The 12,011-nt window shown below is 41.3% G+C and overlaps 1 protein-coding gene across 1 annotated transcript in view; it reads left to right on the forward strand.

Annotated features, from left to right (window-relative positions):
- LOC122556158 (extracellular calcium-sensing receptor-like) overlaps positions 1-6,989 on the forward strand; it is a 12,737-nt gene extending 5,748 nt beyond the window's left edge. The window contains 4 exon segments of the mRNA XM_043702667.1: positions 1,834-2,667; positions 2,783-3,010; positions 5,570-5,693; positions 5,800-6,989. Coding sequence (XP_043558602.1) covers positions 1,834-2,667; positions 2,783-3,010; positions 5,570-5,693; positions 5,800-6,731 — 2,118 coding nt within the window. The 3' untranslated portion in view covers positions 6,732-6,989.
- Positions 6,990-12,011: the final 5,022 nt, after the last annotated feature.

The raw sequence follows: 12,011 nt of genomic DNA on the forward strand, positions 1-12,011 counted from the left end.
GGAAATGAGGAAGCTGTTGAAGTCCACATTGATGCCCTGAGGTTGAAGTGTTCCGAGGCGGAAGATGAGGCGTTCTTCCTCCAGGCGTCTGGTGTTGAGGGAGCGGCGGTGAAGGAGGCCCAGGATCTCCATGTCCTCGGCAGAGTGGGAGGGGGAGTTGAAATGTTGGGCCACAGGGCGGTGTGGTTGATTGGTGCGGGTGTCTCGGAGATGTTCCGTAAAACGCTCTGCTAGGAGGCGCCCAGTAGTTGAGAGGTGACCTTACAAATTTTTATATAGTTATGAGGGCTATAGATAGGGTTAATTGTATGTGGGAGGTTTTTTTTTTCACATGAGAGGGGATTCCAAGAGGGCACATTTTTAACGTGACAGCAGAGAATTTTAAAAAAGTCATGAGGGGCAAGTTTTTTATTCTACAGAGGATGGTTTGCGTGTGGAATGAGTTTCCTGAGGAAGTGGTGAACGTGGGCACAATTACACTGTTTAAAGGCATTTGGATAAGACCACAAAAATGAAATGTTTTGAGGGATCTGGTTCAGGAGCAGGCAGGTGGGATTAGTTTACTTTACTGCAGATGCTGGAGATCAGAGTCAAGAGTGTGATGGTGGAAAAGCATAGCAGGTCAGGCAGCATCTGAGGAATGAATCCTGATGAAGGGCTTATGCCTGAAACGTCAATTCTCCTTCTCTTTGGATGATGCCTGACCTGCTGCACTTTTCCAGCACCACACTCTCGACTAGTTTAGTTTGGGTTTAGTTGTAACAAAGGGACTGTTTCCATTCTGTTGACTGTACGAGTATGACTCTATGTCTATGACTTTATGACGGCGCCTGAGATAACGTTTTGTTTTAGTAGGGATAAAAACAAATCAGGAGGCAAAGACTGAGAAAAATAACTTACATTTCATTAATCACTCTTGTGCTATCAAATCCAATGCAAAATTCAAAAGATGGATAATCAGATAACTATTCCCTGAACATTTGAAACTAAGGAAGTGTGAAATGAAAATATAAGCAACATTGCACGTGAATGAAATATGAAGAAAGCCTGCTCAGTAGCGAACAATGCGATAAATAGAATGCTAAAGAATTCAACAGAGACGTTATGTTTTCAGTTGAAGTACATTTAATTTAAACGACACAGTGTATCGGTTTCGGCTCACTGGGGCATATATAATTCATGCCTGAGAGACAGTGAGCTTAATTTCGGTGCCAGAAGCCAGATGAAACTCTTCAAAGTTGCACTTTGGTACATTGAATTTAAAAAAAAAAATGAACATAGTATTAAAGAAATAAAGGGTTCAATGAAGAGTAATTTCATGTTTGGGCAAATGGCGCAAAGTAGCTCACATAGAATTAGTCACGTATCCTACACTGTGCGTTTCTTTTTCCTCCATTGACTTCAATGGGAAGGAACAAAAGGCGAGATCGACAATGGACACACAAGACGAGAATAAACAAAGTTAGAATTATCCTTAAGATACCTGGAGACAGAGCAGAGAGGGGGAGAGAGAGAGAGAATATTCAACGACTTTATTCATGTTAAACTGAGGATTGAACATTGTGCATGGTTGCAGCTAGGACAATGCAAATCAAGAAAGAGAAATACTTGAAATGAATCTTGGGTGTGAATATTTGAATGAGACGTTTTGAAATGAGCAAATAAATGTTTTATTTTATTATGCATTTAAGAGGGCCAATCCTGTAAACACGGTGTGAAGTGAAATCTTTGTTCTTCTCCAGCAATGTCTATTCCTTGAACAACCAGAAATCATATCATGATGAATTACAAATTATAACGGAAACGCAAATGCTTTTCCTTTCTTTGTGACAGGTTAGTTATTTTTCTACGTGCGCATGCTTGAGCAATAGAAAGGAATATCCGTCATTTTTTCGAACAATACCGAGTGATTACTATCAAGCCAGAGCCTTAGCCCAGCTGGTGAAACATTTTGGATGGACCTGGATCGGGACAGTTAAGAGCGACAATGACTACGGAAACTACGGAATGCAAGCCTTTGAAGAGGCAGTCCAACAATTAGGTGTTTGTATAGCATTTTCCGAGTCGTTTCATATAGCAGACGCTCGAGAGAAGTTACTGAAAACAATTGACACCATCAAAACCTCTTCTACAAAAGTTGTCGTTGCGTTTGTCGGTGACACAAACATGCATACTCTGCTAAAAGAAATGATTAGACAAAATGTCAGCGGCATACAGTGGATCGGAAGCGAATCATGGGTTTCCACATTGCTTCTTCCTGCGGAGGAAAGTAAAAAGATTGCTTCTGGCGCAATTGGAATTGCAATTCGCAAAGTCGGTATACCGGGGTTGAGGGAGTTCTTGATGAAAGTTCATCCATCTTTGTATCCAGGGAACCCCTTGGTGAAAAAGTTTTGAGAAAGTTGTTTCGGCTGCACTCTAGGTGATGGGAACAAAACAGATTCTCGAAAAAACGAATCCGGTCTTAAGAAATGCACAGGGAGAGAAAATCTACAGAATGTACGAAACGAATTTACTGAAGTGTTGGAGTACAGAGTCACTTACAACGTGTACAAAGCAACTTATGCTATAGTTCATGCACTTCACAATATGGCATCGTGTAAAACTGGGGAAGGACCTTTCTCCAATGGGAGCTGTGCAAATGTTTCACATTTTCAAGCATGGCAGGTAAGGAACGTTTAACAAAGTATGATGACCGTATTTACATAAAAATCCAATGTAGTCGAATTCACGTTTGATTTATTACAACTGATGGAAATGTACTCCGATTTTGTTTTTTAAGTTACTATATTATATGAGAACAGTGAATTTCATAACCAAGATCGGCGAAAAGGTTGATTTTGATGAAAACGGAGACCCTGTCCCGTCATATGACATTGTAAACTGGCAACCGAATGGCCTCGGTGCTCTTGATATTGTAAATGTTGGGCACTATGATGGGTCAGCTCGTGCTGGAGAGGAATTTTCGATAACAGGCGAGGCAATTGTTTGGAGTGGCAATCAGAAGTCGGTAAGCTTTGTACAGAACCATCACTTTTCAAAAACAGGTTAATTTTATTTTCAATTTCCTTTGCCTGAAATTGAAAAGCGAACTGGTGGTTGTTGTATCAAATAGGCGCCCTACGCGATATGGCCATTGCTTGATGTTGAGTAAAATTGCGATTTAGGAAGCATTTTTAAATGGAAAAGATCTGCTCACTAATTCGAAAATCACTTCTCTGAATCAATGCATAATGTAAGACCAGAGAAGTATTTCATTTTTACCCATTTCAATAGCAGAATGTGTTTGCTCATAACTGATCTAGTGAGAAATGACAAAAAACTAAGACAGTGAAACTTAACAAGAATTATAAATGCACAAATGTCTTAAATGACACTAAATGAATGAATGAATGTTTGAACAAAGACGTAAAAGTCTGAACACAGTGAAAAGATGTTGAGTAGGTTTGAAAACAACATTCAGAAAGCAATGGATCCATTAGTTTGATGTCAATGGACATTATGGTTTATGTTCATTTTGTTCACAAATACACTTTTGACATACAATTGATAAATAATTGCCATCACCAACAAGGGAGGTCTAATTACCTCCTTTTAATATTCAACAGCATCAGCATCACAGAATCCCATGCTATCAGTATCTCAGGTGATTTCTCCTATGAGAAACTGAACTGGACTAATCAAATAAGTTTTGTGACCATTAAGTGTTAGGAAACCTGCAAAAGGTAACTTACCACTGCACTCTCCAACACATCGTGACCAAGGAACTGGTCAGGGCTGTGATAGAATCCCCTCACTTGCCTCGATGGGCACAATTTCAATAACTCTGAAGAAGCTTGACACCATGTCGGAAAATCAGCCCACTAAGTCAGCACCAAACCCACACACATCCACTTCCTCCACCACATATGCTCAGTCGCAGCATCTACTAGATATACAACAAAAATTCAACAATGCTCTTTAGGCAGCACCATTCAAACCCATACCCATTTCAATCCATAATTATATTTGCAACAACTCCTTAGGAACGCCACCAACTGCAAGTTCCCTTCACAGCCACTCACCATCTTGACTTGGGCATAGCTCTCAGTTCCTCTCTATGATATTGTAGGTCTACCTACAGGAAAAGTCTTGCAACAGTTCCAGAAGGAAGCTCAGAGGCAACTAGGGATGGTCAATAAATGCTGGCCTCATCAGAAAGGTGCATATTACATGATTTTTTTTTCTGAATCTGGTCTTCTTTCCAGCAATTAAACAACATTACTGCAAAATATGTTTGATTTTATTTAGTTCATTCCCAGTTTGCTTATTCAGTAATAAATGAAGCAACTCCAAAGACAAATCATGAATGCAGTAACAAGAATTGTAATTCCTCACATTCCAGCCCATGAATCTCCAAATACAGCATATTAAGCTCCACCATTTTTGCCACCTATTGTCAGACTCCACCACCAAAATGATATTTCCCTTCTCACCCCTAACTGTGTTCCACAGAGATCATTCTCTCCGTGACTCCCTCCTTGGGTCCATGTTCTCCACCAAGCCACCCTCCACCTGGCATCTTTCCCTGATGGCTGGATGAGGTGCAAAGCATATGCACAAACCTACTCCCCCCCCCCCCCCCCCCCCCACCCCACAACCAAACCCACCTCCGTCCAAAGCCCTAAAGGATAATTTCAAATCCTGCAGAGATTTTCCTGCAAATCCACCCACATCATTTACTGCATCCATTGCACTCTATGTGGTCTCCTTCACGTCAGGGAGACTGAGCACCAAATTGGTGAGCTTTTCAGGGAACATCTCTTGTTCTCACACATCATTCATGCCCAACACCCTGTGGCCAAATGCTTCAACTCCCATTCCTATTCCCCCAAGAACATCCAAATCCTGGGCCTCATCCAGCACCAACTCAAAACTACCCACTGATTGGATGAAGAAAGCCTCATCTTTGGCTTTTGGACCCTACAACTACACTCAATCAACATTGACTTCACCAGTTTCCAAGTTTCCCCATCTCCCACCTCAGCCTAGATCCAACCCTCCAACTCAGCACTGCCCTCTTGACCTGACCTACCGGTCAATCTTCCTTATCACCTATCCACTCCATGCTCCCCACCGACCTATCACCATCACCTCCTGCTTGCATTTTCCAATTGCCATTCCACCTGCCTTCATCCAACCCAACTCCCATACCTTATTTATCGCTTAGCCCCCTTAACTCTCCCATTCACAATAAACGATTAACCCCTGACATGTCAAGTTTCTTGCTCCTTGCATGCTGTGCTTTTTCCAGCACCGCGCTTTTCAGTTTTGACACTGCAGTTCCTGCAGTTCTCGCTTTCTTCTATTTCACTAAACATTTCCTGGTTCTGCAGCTGCAAACCTGTTCCTTACTGTGGCTTTAAACTGGAATATTATGAGGTCACAAACCATACCATTTCTTTAAAAAAAGATGGTTCCAACAAATGTAAAAAAGTGGCTTTTGAACTGTATATCAGACTGAATGTTGTACATTTTCCACATGGAATTGCTAGTATTATTCCACCATTGTATTCATATTCATAATCAGGTTCCTAAAGCTGTTTGTTCTGAAAGCTGTCATCAAGGAACAAGGAAAGCAGGAAGAAAAGGGCAACCCATTTGTTGTTTTGATTGCATACAATGTGCACAAGGTGAAATAAGTAACATGACTGGTAAGCAAACGCCATAGCCAAAGGCATTGCTGCTTAAAATTGATGTCTACATTGCACAGGCTTCAAGTTTCTTCATATAATGATCAAGATGTGTATTGCTTTTTAGATTCCGTTCATTGCATAAAATGTCCACTGGAATTCAAATCTAATGAAAGACAGGATCAGTGTGTTCCCAAGGAAATCGAGTTTCTTTCCTTTTACGAGACGTTGGGAATCATTCTGGTGACACTGGCATTGTTGGGAGCCTGCACCACCATTGGCACATTTGCAATATTCTACATCTACCGACACACTGCGATTGTTAAAGCTAATAACTCTGAGTTAAGCTTCCTTCTTCTTTTTGCCCTGACACTTTGTTTTCTGTCTTCAATTACATTCATCGGTGAACCTTTAGTTTGGACTTGCATGCTCTGCCATGTAGTATTTGGTATTAGTTTTGTTCTTTGCATATCTTGTGTATTGAGTAAAACAATTGTCGTGGTGATGGCGTTCAAATCAACGCTTCCCGGCAATACTATTATGAAGTGGTTTGGACCAAGACAACAACGGCTGATGGTTTACATCCTCACACTGGTACAATGTGTAATATGTACTACCTGGCTAATTGTATTTCCACCTTATCCAATGAAAAACACGAGTCACTCGAATGAGATAATCGTGTTGGAGTGCAATGTAGGATCTTCATCAGCCTTCTATTGTGTACTGGGTTATATTGGATTTCTGTCCTGCGTGTGTTTTGTGGTAGCTTTTATCGCTCGACAACTTCCAGATAACTTCAATGAAGCGAAACACATAACGTTTAGCATGCTTATCTTTTGCGCAGTTTGGATAACTTTCATTCCAGCGTACGTAAGTTCGCCAGGGAAATATGCTGTGGTGGTTGAAGTATTTGCTATTTTGGCTTCCAGCTTTGGTCTTCTTATTTTCATTTTTGCTCCAAAATGTTATATTATTCTTCTGAAGAAAGAAGACAATACAAAGAGGAACATGATGGGCTTAGTGGCTTCCAAAAAAACCTTCGAAAACGTTTATACGTGAAGCACTCTGTTCCTTAGGCAATTATTTTGTCATAAAGATAGTGAATGGCAATTCCGTATGGAAACGGTAAAGTTGAATGTGTTACCAACACCTATTTTTCAAAATGAAACAAAGCCACAACCACCAGTAGGAACTGTAATTTTAAAGTTGCGCTGAAAACTGAGACCATTTATATACATTTCTCTGATTTTCATTTAGCCAGAACGGAAAATCATGTGTGACCTATATTTATTTAAATTTGGATCAAAGTCAATTTTAGTTTCCTCTTCATGCCTTGAATTTCTTCATTGCAAAGAGTTTTGATTTGAAATTTGTATTATCTATCAAATAATAAAAAAAGTTCTCATACTTGGCCTGTTAGTATATTTTTTCACTGAGATGGTGTTAATTCATTACTGATTTTAAATTAAACATATTCAATGCTTAATTCATTCCTGAAATGGTTGATTTTTAAAATTTAGGCTGTCATATGCTGCACATTTTTTTAACCTAATTGAAACCAAAAGAAATAGGAAATTGTTGTTTTCAACACATTTATCCATTACTCATGCACATCAACATGTCTATGAGTATGAACCATTTTCTTTCCAAATGAATATGTCTGAAGTGTTGGTGTTCATCATGAGCAAAATTACAGAAAAGAGTTATTGCAACACATGATGATTAAATATTTAATTTGAAATTAAATCTTTAATGGTGAAAAGGTGTGCTTAATTTGGAAATCCGACTTATCTAACTTACTCTGTTCCCCTTGAGATATTTAGGAGAGCAGTGGCACAGCACAAAGCACAGGTAAACTCAGGTTAGCTTTCCTTTTTAGTTTTACAGCCGTTAAGATGGCAGTTAGGGTAGTAGCTTTTTCCTCCTGCGGGATGTAGGAGATCAGAAAGATTTCTACTGTCCATGATGAGTACACCTGTGGGAGGTGCACCCAGCAGCAGATCTTGGGAGACCGTGTTAAGGAGCTGCAGCTGGATGCACTCCGGATTATTCAAGATGCTGAGCACTTCATTGATAAGAGTTTTAGTGAGATGGTCACATGTGAGGTGCAGGCAGAGAGTTGCTTATTGACTATCAGGCAAAGGGAGTAGGTAGCAAGTGCAGGAATCCCCTCTAGCCATTCCCCTCAAAAACAAGTATACCGTTTTGGATACTGTTCAGGATAATCACCATGTAGGGGAAGGTAGCAGTTGACAGGTTGGTGGCACTACAACTGGCTCTGGGGTACAGTGGGAAAGGGGAAAGGTAGACAGAACCTTAGTGATAGGAAACTTGACAGTTAGGGGACAGATAGAAGATTCTGTGGTCACAGGCAAAAATCCAGGATGGTGTGTTGTCTCCCAGGTGCCAGGGTCCAGGAGGTCTCAGAGCAGCTGCTGAACATTCTCAAGGGTGAGTGTGAGCAGCAAGAAGTCATTGTACACATTGGCACAAATGGCATAGGTAGAAAAAGGAATGAGGTCCTGCACAGTGATTATAGAGAGCTAGGAAAAAGTTAAAAATGAGGACCTTGTTGGTGATAAACTCTAGATTACTTCCAGTGCCATGTGCTCGTGAGGGTGAGAACAGGAAGATATGTAGATGAATGTGTGGCTCAAATATTGATGCGGGGGTTGGGATTCAGATTTTTAGACCATTGGGATCTTTTTAGGGGTAGAGGTGACCTGTTCAAAAGGAACAAGTTCTACCTGATCTGGAGGGGGCCAAAATCTTGGTGCCCAGGTTTGCTGGTGCTGCAGGGGAGGGGTTAAACAAAATTGGCAGGGGGTGACAACCTCAACATCAGGGAGGCAATTACAATACTTGAAAGAGGTGCAGTAATCAGAAATAGTATTTTGAAGAGACAGGTTACACTGGAACACAACAGGGAGCAAGGAATGCTTCTTTGGTGGATAGATACATGGGGCTAGGAAATTATAACTATTACGGAAACATGGCTAAGGGAGGGACAGAACTGGTAGCTTAATATGCTAGGGTACAGGTGCTTTAGGCGAGACAAAAATGGTGGAAGGAGGGAAGAGTGAGTTGCATTTTTGATGAAGGCATATATCGCAGTATAATCAGAGATGAAATAATTGAAGGATCAACCAGTCTGGCTTTATGATTAGAACTCAGAAATAGGCAGGGGATGGTGAAATTTTTAATGTTTTCTATCGGCCCCAAATAGTCAATGGGATTTAGAGGAACAAACCTGCAGAGAGATTAACAAGACTTATAGGAGCAATAGGGTTGTCATAGTAGGGGATTTTAATTTTCCTAACATAGACTGGGACTGCCAGCGTGTAAAGGGCTTAGATGGGTTGGAATTTGTTAAATGCATTTAGGAAAGTCTCCTCAAGCAGTATATAGAGGGTCCAACTCAGGAAGGGGAAAACTCAACCTACTCTTAGAAAATAGGATAGGACAGGTGATGAAGGTGACAATGGGGGAGCACTTTGGGACCAGTGACCATAGTTCGAATCTTAAAACAGTTATGGAGAGGGACAGAACCGATCCATAGGTTCAAGTTCTAAACATGGGCAAAGTGAATTTTGATGAAATTAGACAGAAGCTTGCAGGGCTTGACCGAAGTAGTTTGTTTGCAGGCTAAGGGATCTCTAGCAAGTGGGAGGCCTTTAAAAATGAAATGGTTAGACTTCAAGGTCTATATGTTCTTGTGTGGGTGAAGGGCAAGATTGGCAGGAATAGCAAACCATGGCTAACAAGAGATATTGAGGTTTTGACCAGAAAATAGAAGGAGGCGTGACTCAGGTGCAGGCAGCTGGGATCAAGAAAATCCCTGGAGATATACAGGGAATATAGAAGTTCCCTGAAGAAGGAAATCAAGAGGGCAAAAGAGGCCACCAAGTAGCCTTGGCTGAGAAAATTAGAGTGAATCCAAAGAGGTAGTTTAAGTATATTAAAGGGAAAAGAATAATTCGAGAGAGAGAATAAGGCCCCTCAAGGACCAAAGTTGGCATGCATATGTAGAACTGCAGGAGACGGGTCAGGTTCTCAATGATTATTTCTCCTCTGTGTTTACCATGGAGAAAGACATGAAGACTTGGGAACTTGGGGAAGTTAGTGGCATATCTTTGGGACAGTCCATAACACTGTAGAGAAGGCTTTAAATGAATTTGAAGGTGGATGAATCTCCTGGTGCTGACCAGATAAAGACAAGAACATTGCAAGAGACTAGAAAAGAAACTGCAGGGAACCTGGCTGATATTTTTGCATTATCATTAGCCATGGGTGGGATCCCAAAAGACTGGAGGGTAGTGAATGTTTTGCCCTTATTCAAGAAGGGCTACAAAGAAAAGCCTGGGAGCTATAGTCCAATAAGCATAATGTCTGTTGTGGGTCAGTTACCTGAGAAGATTCTGAGAGATAAGATGCACGTGTATTTAAAAACATAGGGTTTGATTAAAAGAAATCAGCATGGCTTTGTGAGTAGGAGATTATGCCTCACAAATTTGTTGGAGCTTTTTGATGAAGTGACCAGGAAGGTTGATAAGATTAGGACGGTAGACTTAGTAGTCTACATGGATTTCAAATAGGCCTTTGATAAATTTTCACATGGTAGCCTGCTCTGGAAGGTAAGGTTGCATAGAATCCAGAGCTAGCTAGTAAATAGGATACAAAATTAGCTTGATGGTAGGAAGCAGAGGTTAATAGTGGAATGATGCTTTTCGGACTGGAGGCCTGTGACTAGTGGAGTGCCTTACGGGTTGGTGCTGGGCCCATTGCTGTTTGTTATCTATATCAATGATTTAGTTGAAAGTTTGCTGATGACACTAAAATAGGTGGCACGGTAGACAGTGAGGAAGGTTATCAGCAGGACCTTGATCAGCTGGCGTAGTGAGGCGAGAAATGGCTAATGGAGTTTAATATAGAAAAGTGTGAGGTCTTGCGATTTGGAAAGTCAAATCAAGGTAGGAGTTTCATGGTGAATATTAGGCCCTTAAGGAGTGTAGTTGAACAGAGGGATCTTGAAGTTCAGGTTCACAGTTCTCTATGGGTGGGATCCCAAAAGACTGGAGGGTAGTGAATGTTTTGCCCTTATTCAAGAAGGGCTACAAAGAAAAGCCTGGGAGCTATAGTTGAACAGAGGGATCTTGAAGTTCAGGTTCACAGTTCTCTGAAAGTGGAGTCACAGGTAGACAGGGCAGTGAAGAAATCTTTTGGCACACTGGGCTTCATCAGTCAAGGCATTGAGTACAGAAGTTGGGACGTTATGTTGCAGTTGGACTATTGTGTTCAGTTTGGGTCACCTTGTTGGAAGAAGGACGCTATTAAACTGGAAAGAGTGCAGAAGAAATTTAGCAGGATGTTGTTTGGACTCAATGGTCTGAGATATAGGGAGGCGTTGGACAAACTAGGACTTTTTTCTTTAGAGCATAAGAGTCTTTGGGGGAACCTTATTGAGGTTTATAAGAATGGATTGGAAAGCAAATCTTGGAAAGGTGCAGATGTAACAGAGCTGTTGTTATGCGTATCTTCAACTTCCCCAATATTAATTAGAACCTCCTTAGTGCAGATGGTCTGGATGGAGCCAATTTTGTCAGGTGTGTCCAGGAAGGATTCCTGACTCAATATGTAGATAGACAAACCTAGGGGGGAAGCCATTTTGGATTTGATGTTAGGAAACAAGCTAGGCCAGGTGTCAGAACTCTCAGTGGGAGAGCATTTTGGTGACAGTGACTACAACTGCCTCACTTTTACCATAGCCACAGAGAGAGATAGGAACAGACAGTATGGGAAGGTGTTTAATTGGGGGATGATAAATTATACTGCTATTAGAAAGGAGCTGTGGAGTATAAATTGGGAACAATTGTTCTATGGGAAATGTACAACAGAAATGTGGCCACTGTTTAAGGAGCACTGGTTGCGAGTGTTGGATAACTTTGTCCCACTGAGACAGGAGCAGAATGGTAAGGTGAAGGAGTCTTGGACGACAAGAGAAGAGGAGCTTCTCATCAAGAGGACAAAGGAATCTTACTTATGTTTCGGGGAGCAAGGATATGGCACAGCTTTAGAGGATCACAGGGTATCTAGGAAAGAACTCAAAAATGGACTGGGGAGACAATAGACAATAAACAATAGGTGCAGGAGTAGGCCATTCCGCCCTTCGAGCCTGCACCACCATTCAATATGATCATGGCTGATCATCCTTAATCAGTATCCTGTTCCTGCCTTATCTCCATAACCCTTGATTCCACTATCCTTGAGAGCTCTACCCAACTCTTTCTTAAATGAACCCAGAGACTGGGCCTCCACTGCCCTCTGGGACAGAGCATTCCA

Source organism: Chiloscyllium plagiosum, chromosome 13 (genome assembly GCF_004010195.1).
Source record: "Chiloscyllium plagiosum isolate BGI_BamShark_2017 chromosome 13, ASM401019v2, whole genome shotgun sequence".
In the NCBI taxonomy this organism is placed as follows: domain Eukaryota; kingdom Metazoa; phylum Chordata; class Chondrichthyes; order Orectolobiformes; family Hemiscylliidae; genus Chiloscyllium; species Chiloscyllium plagiosum.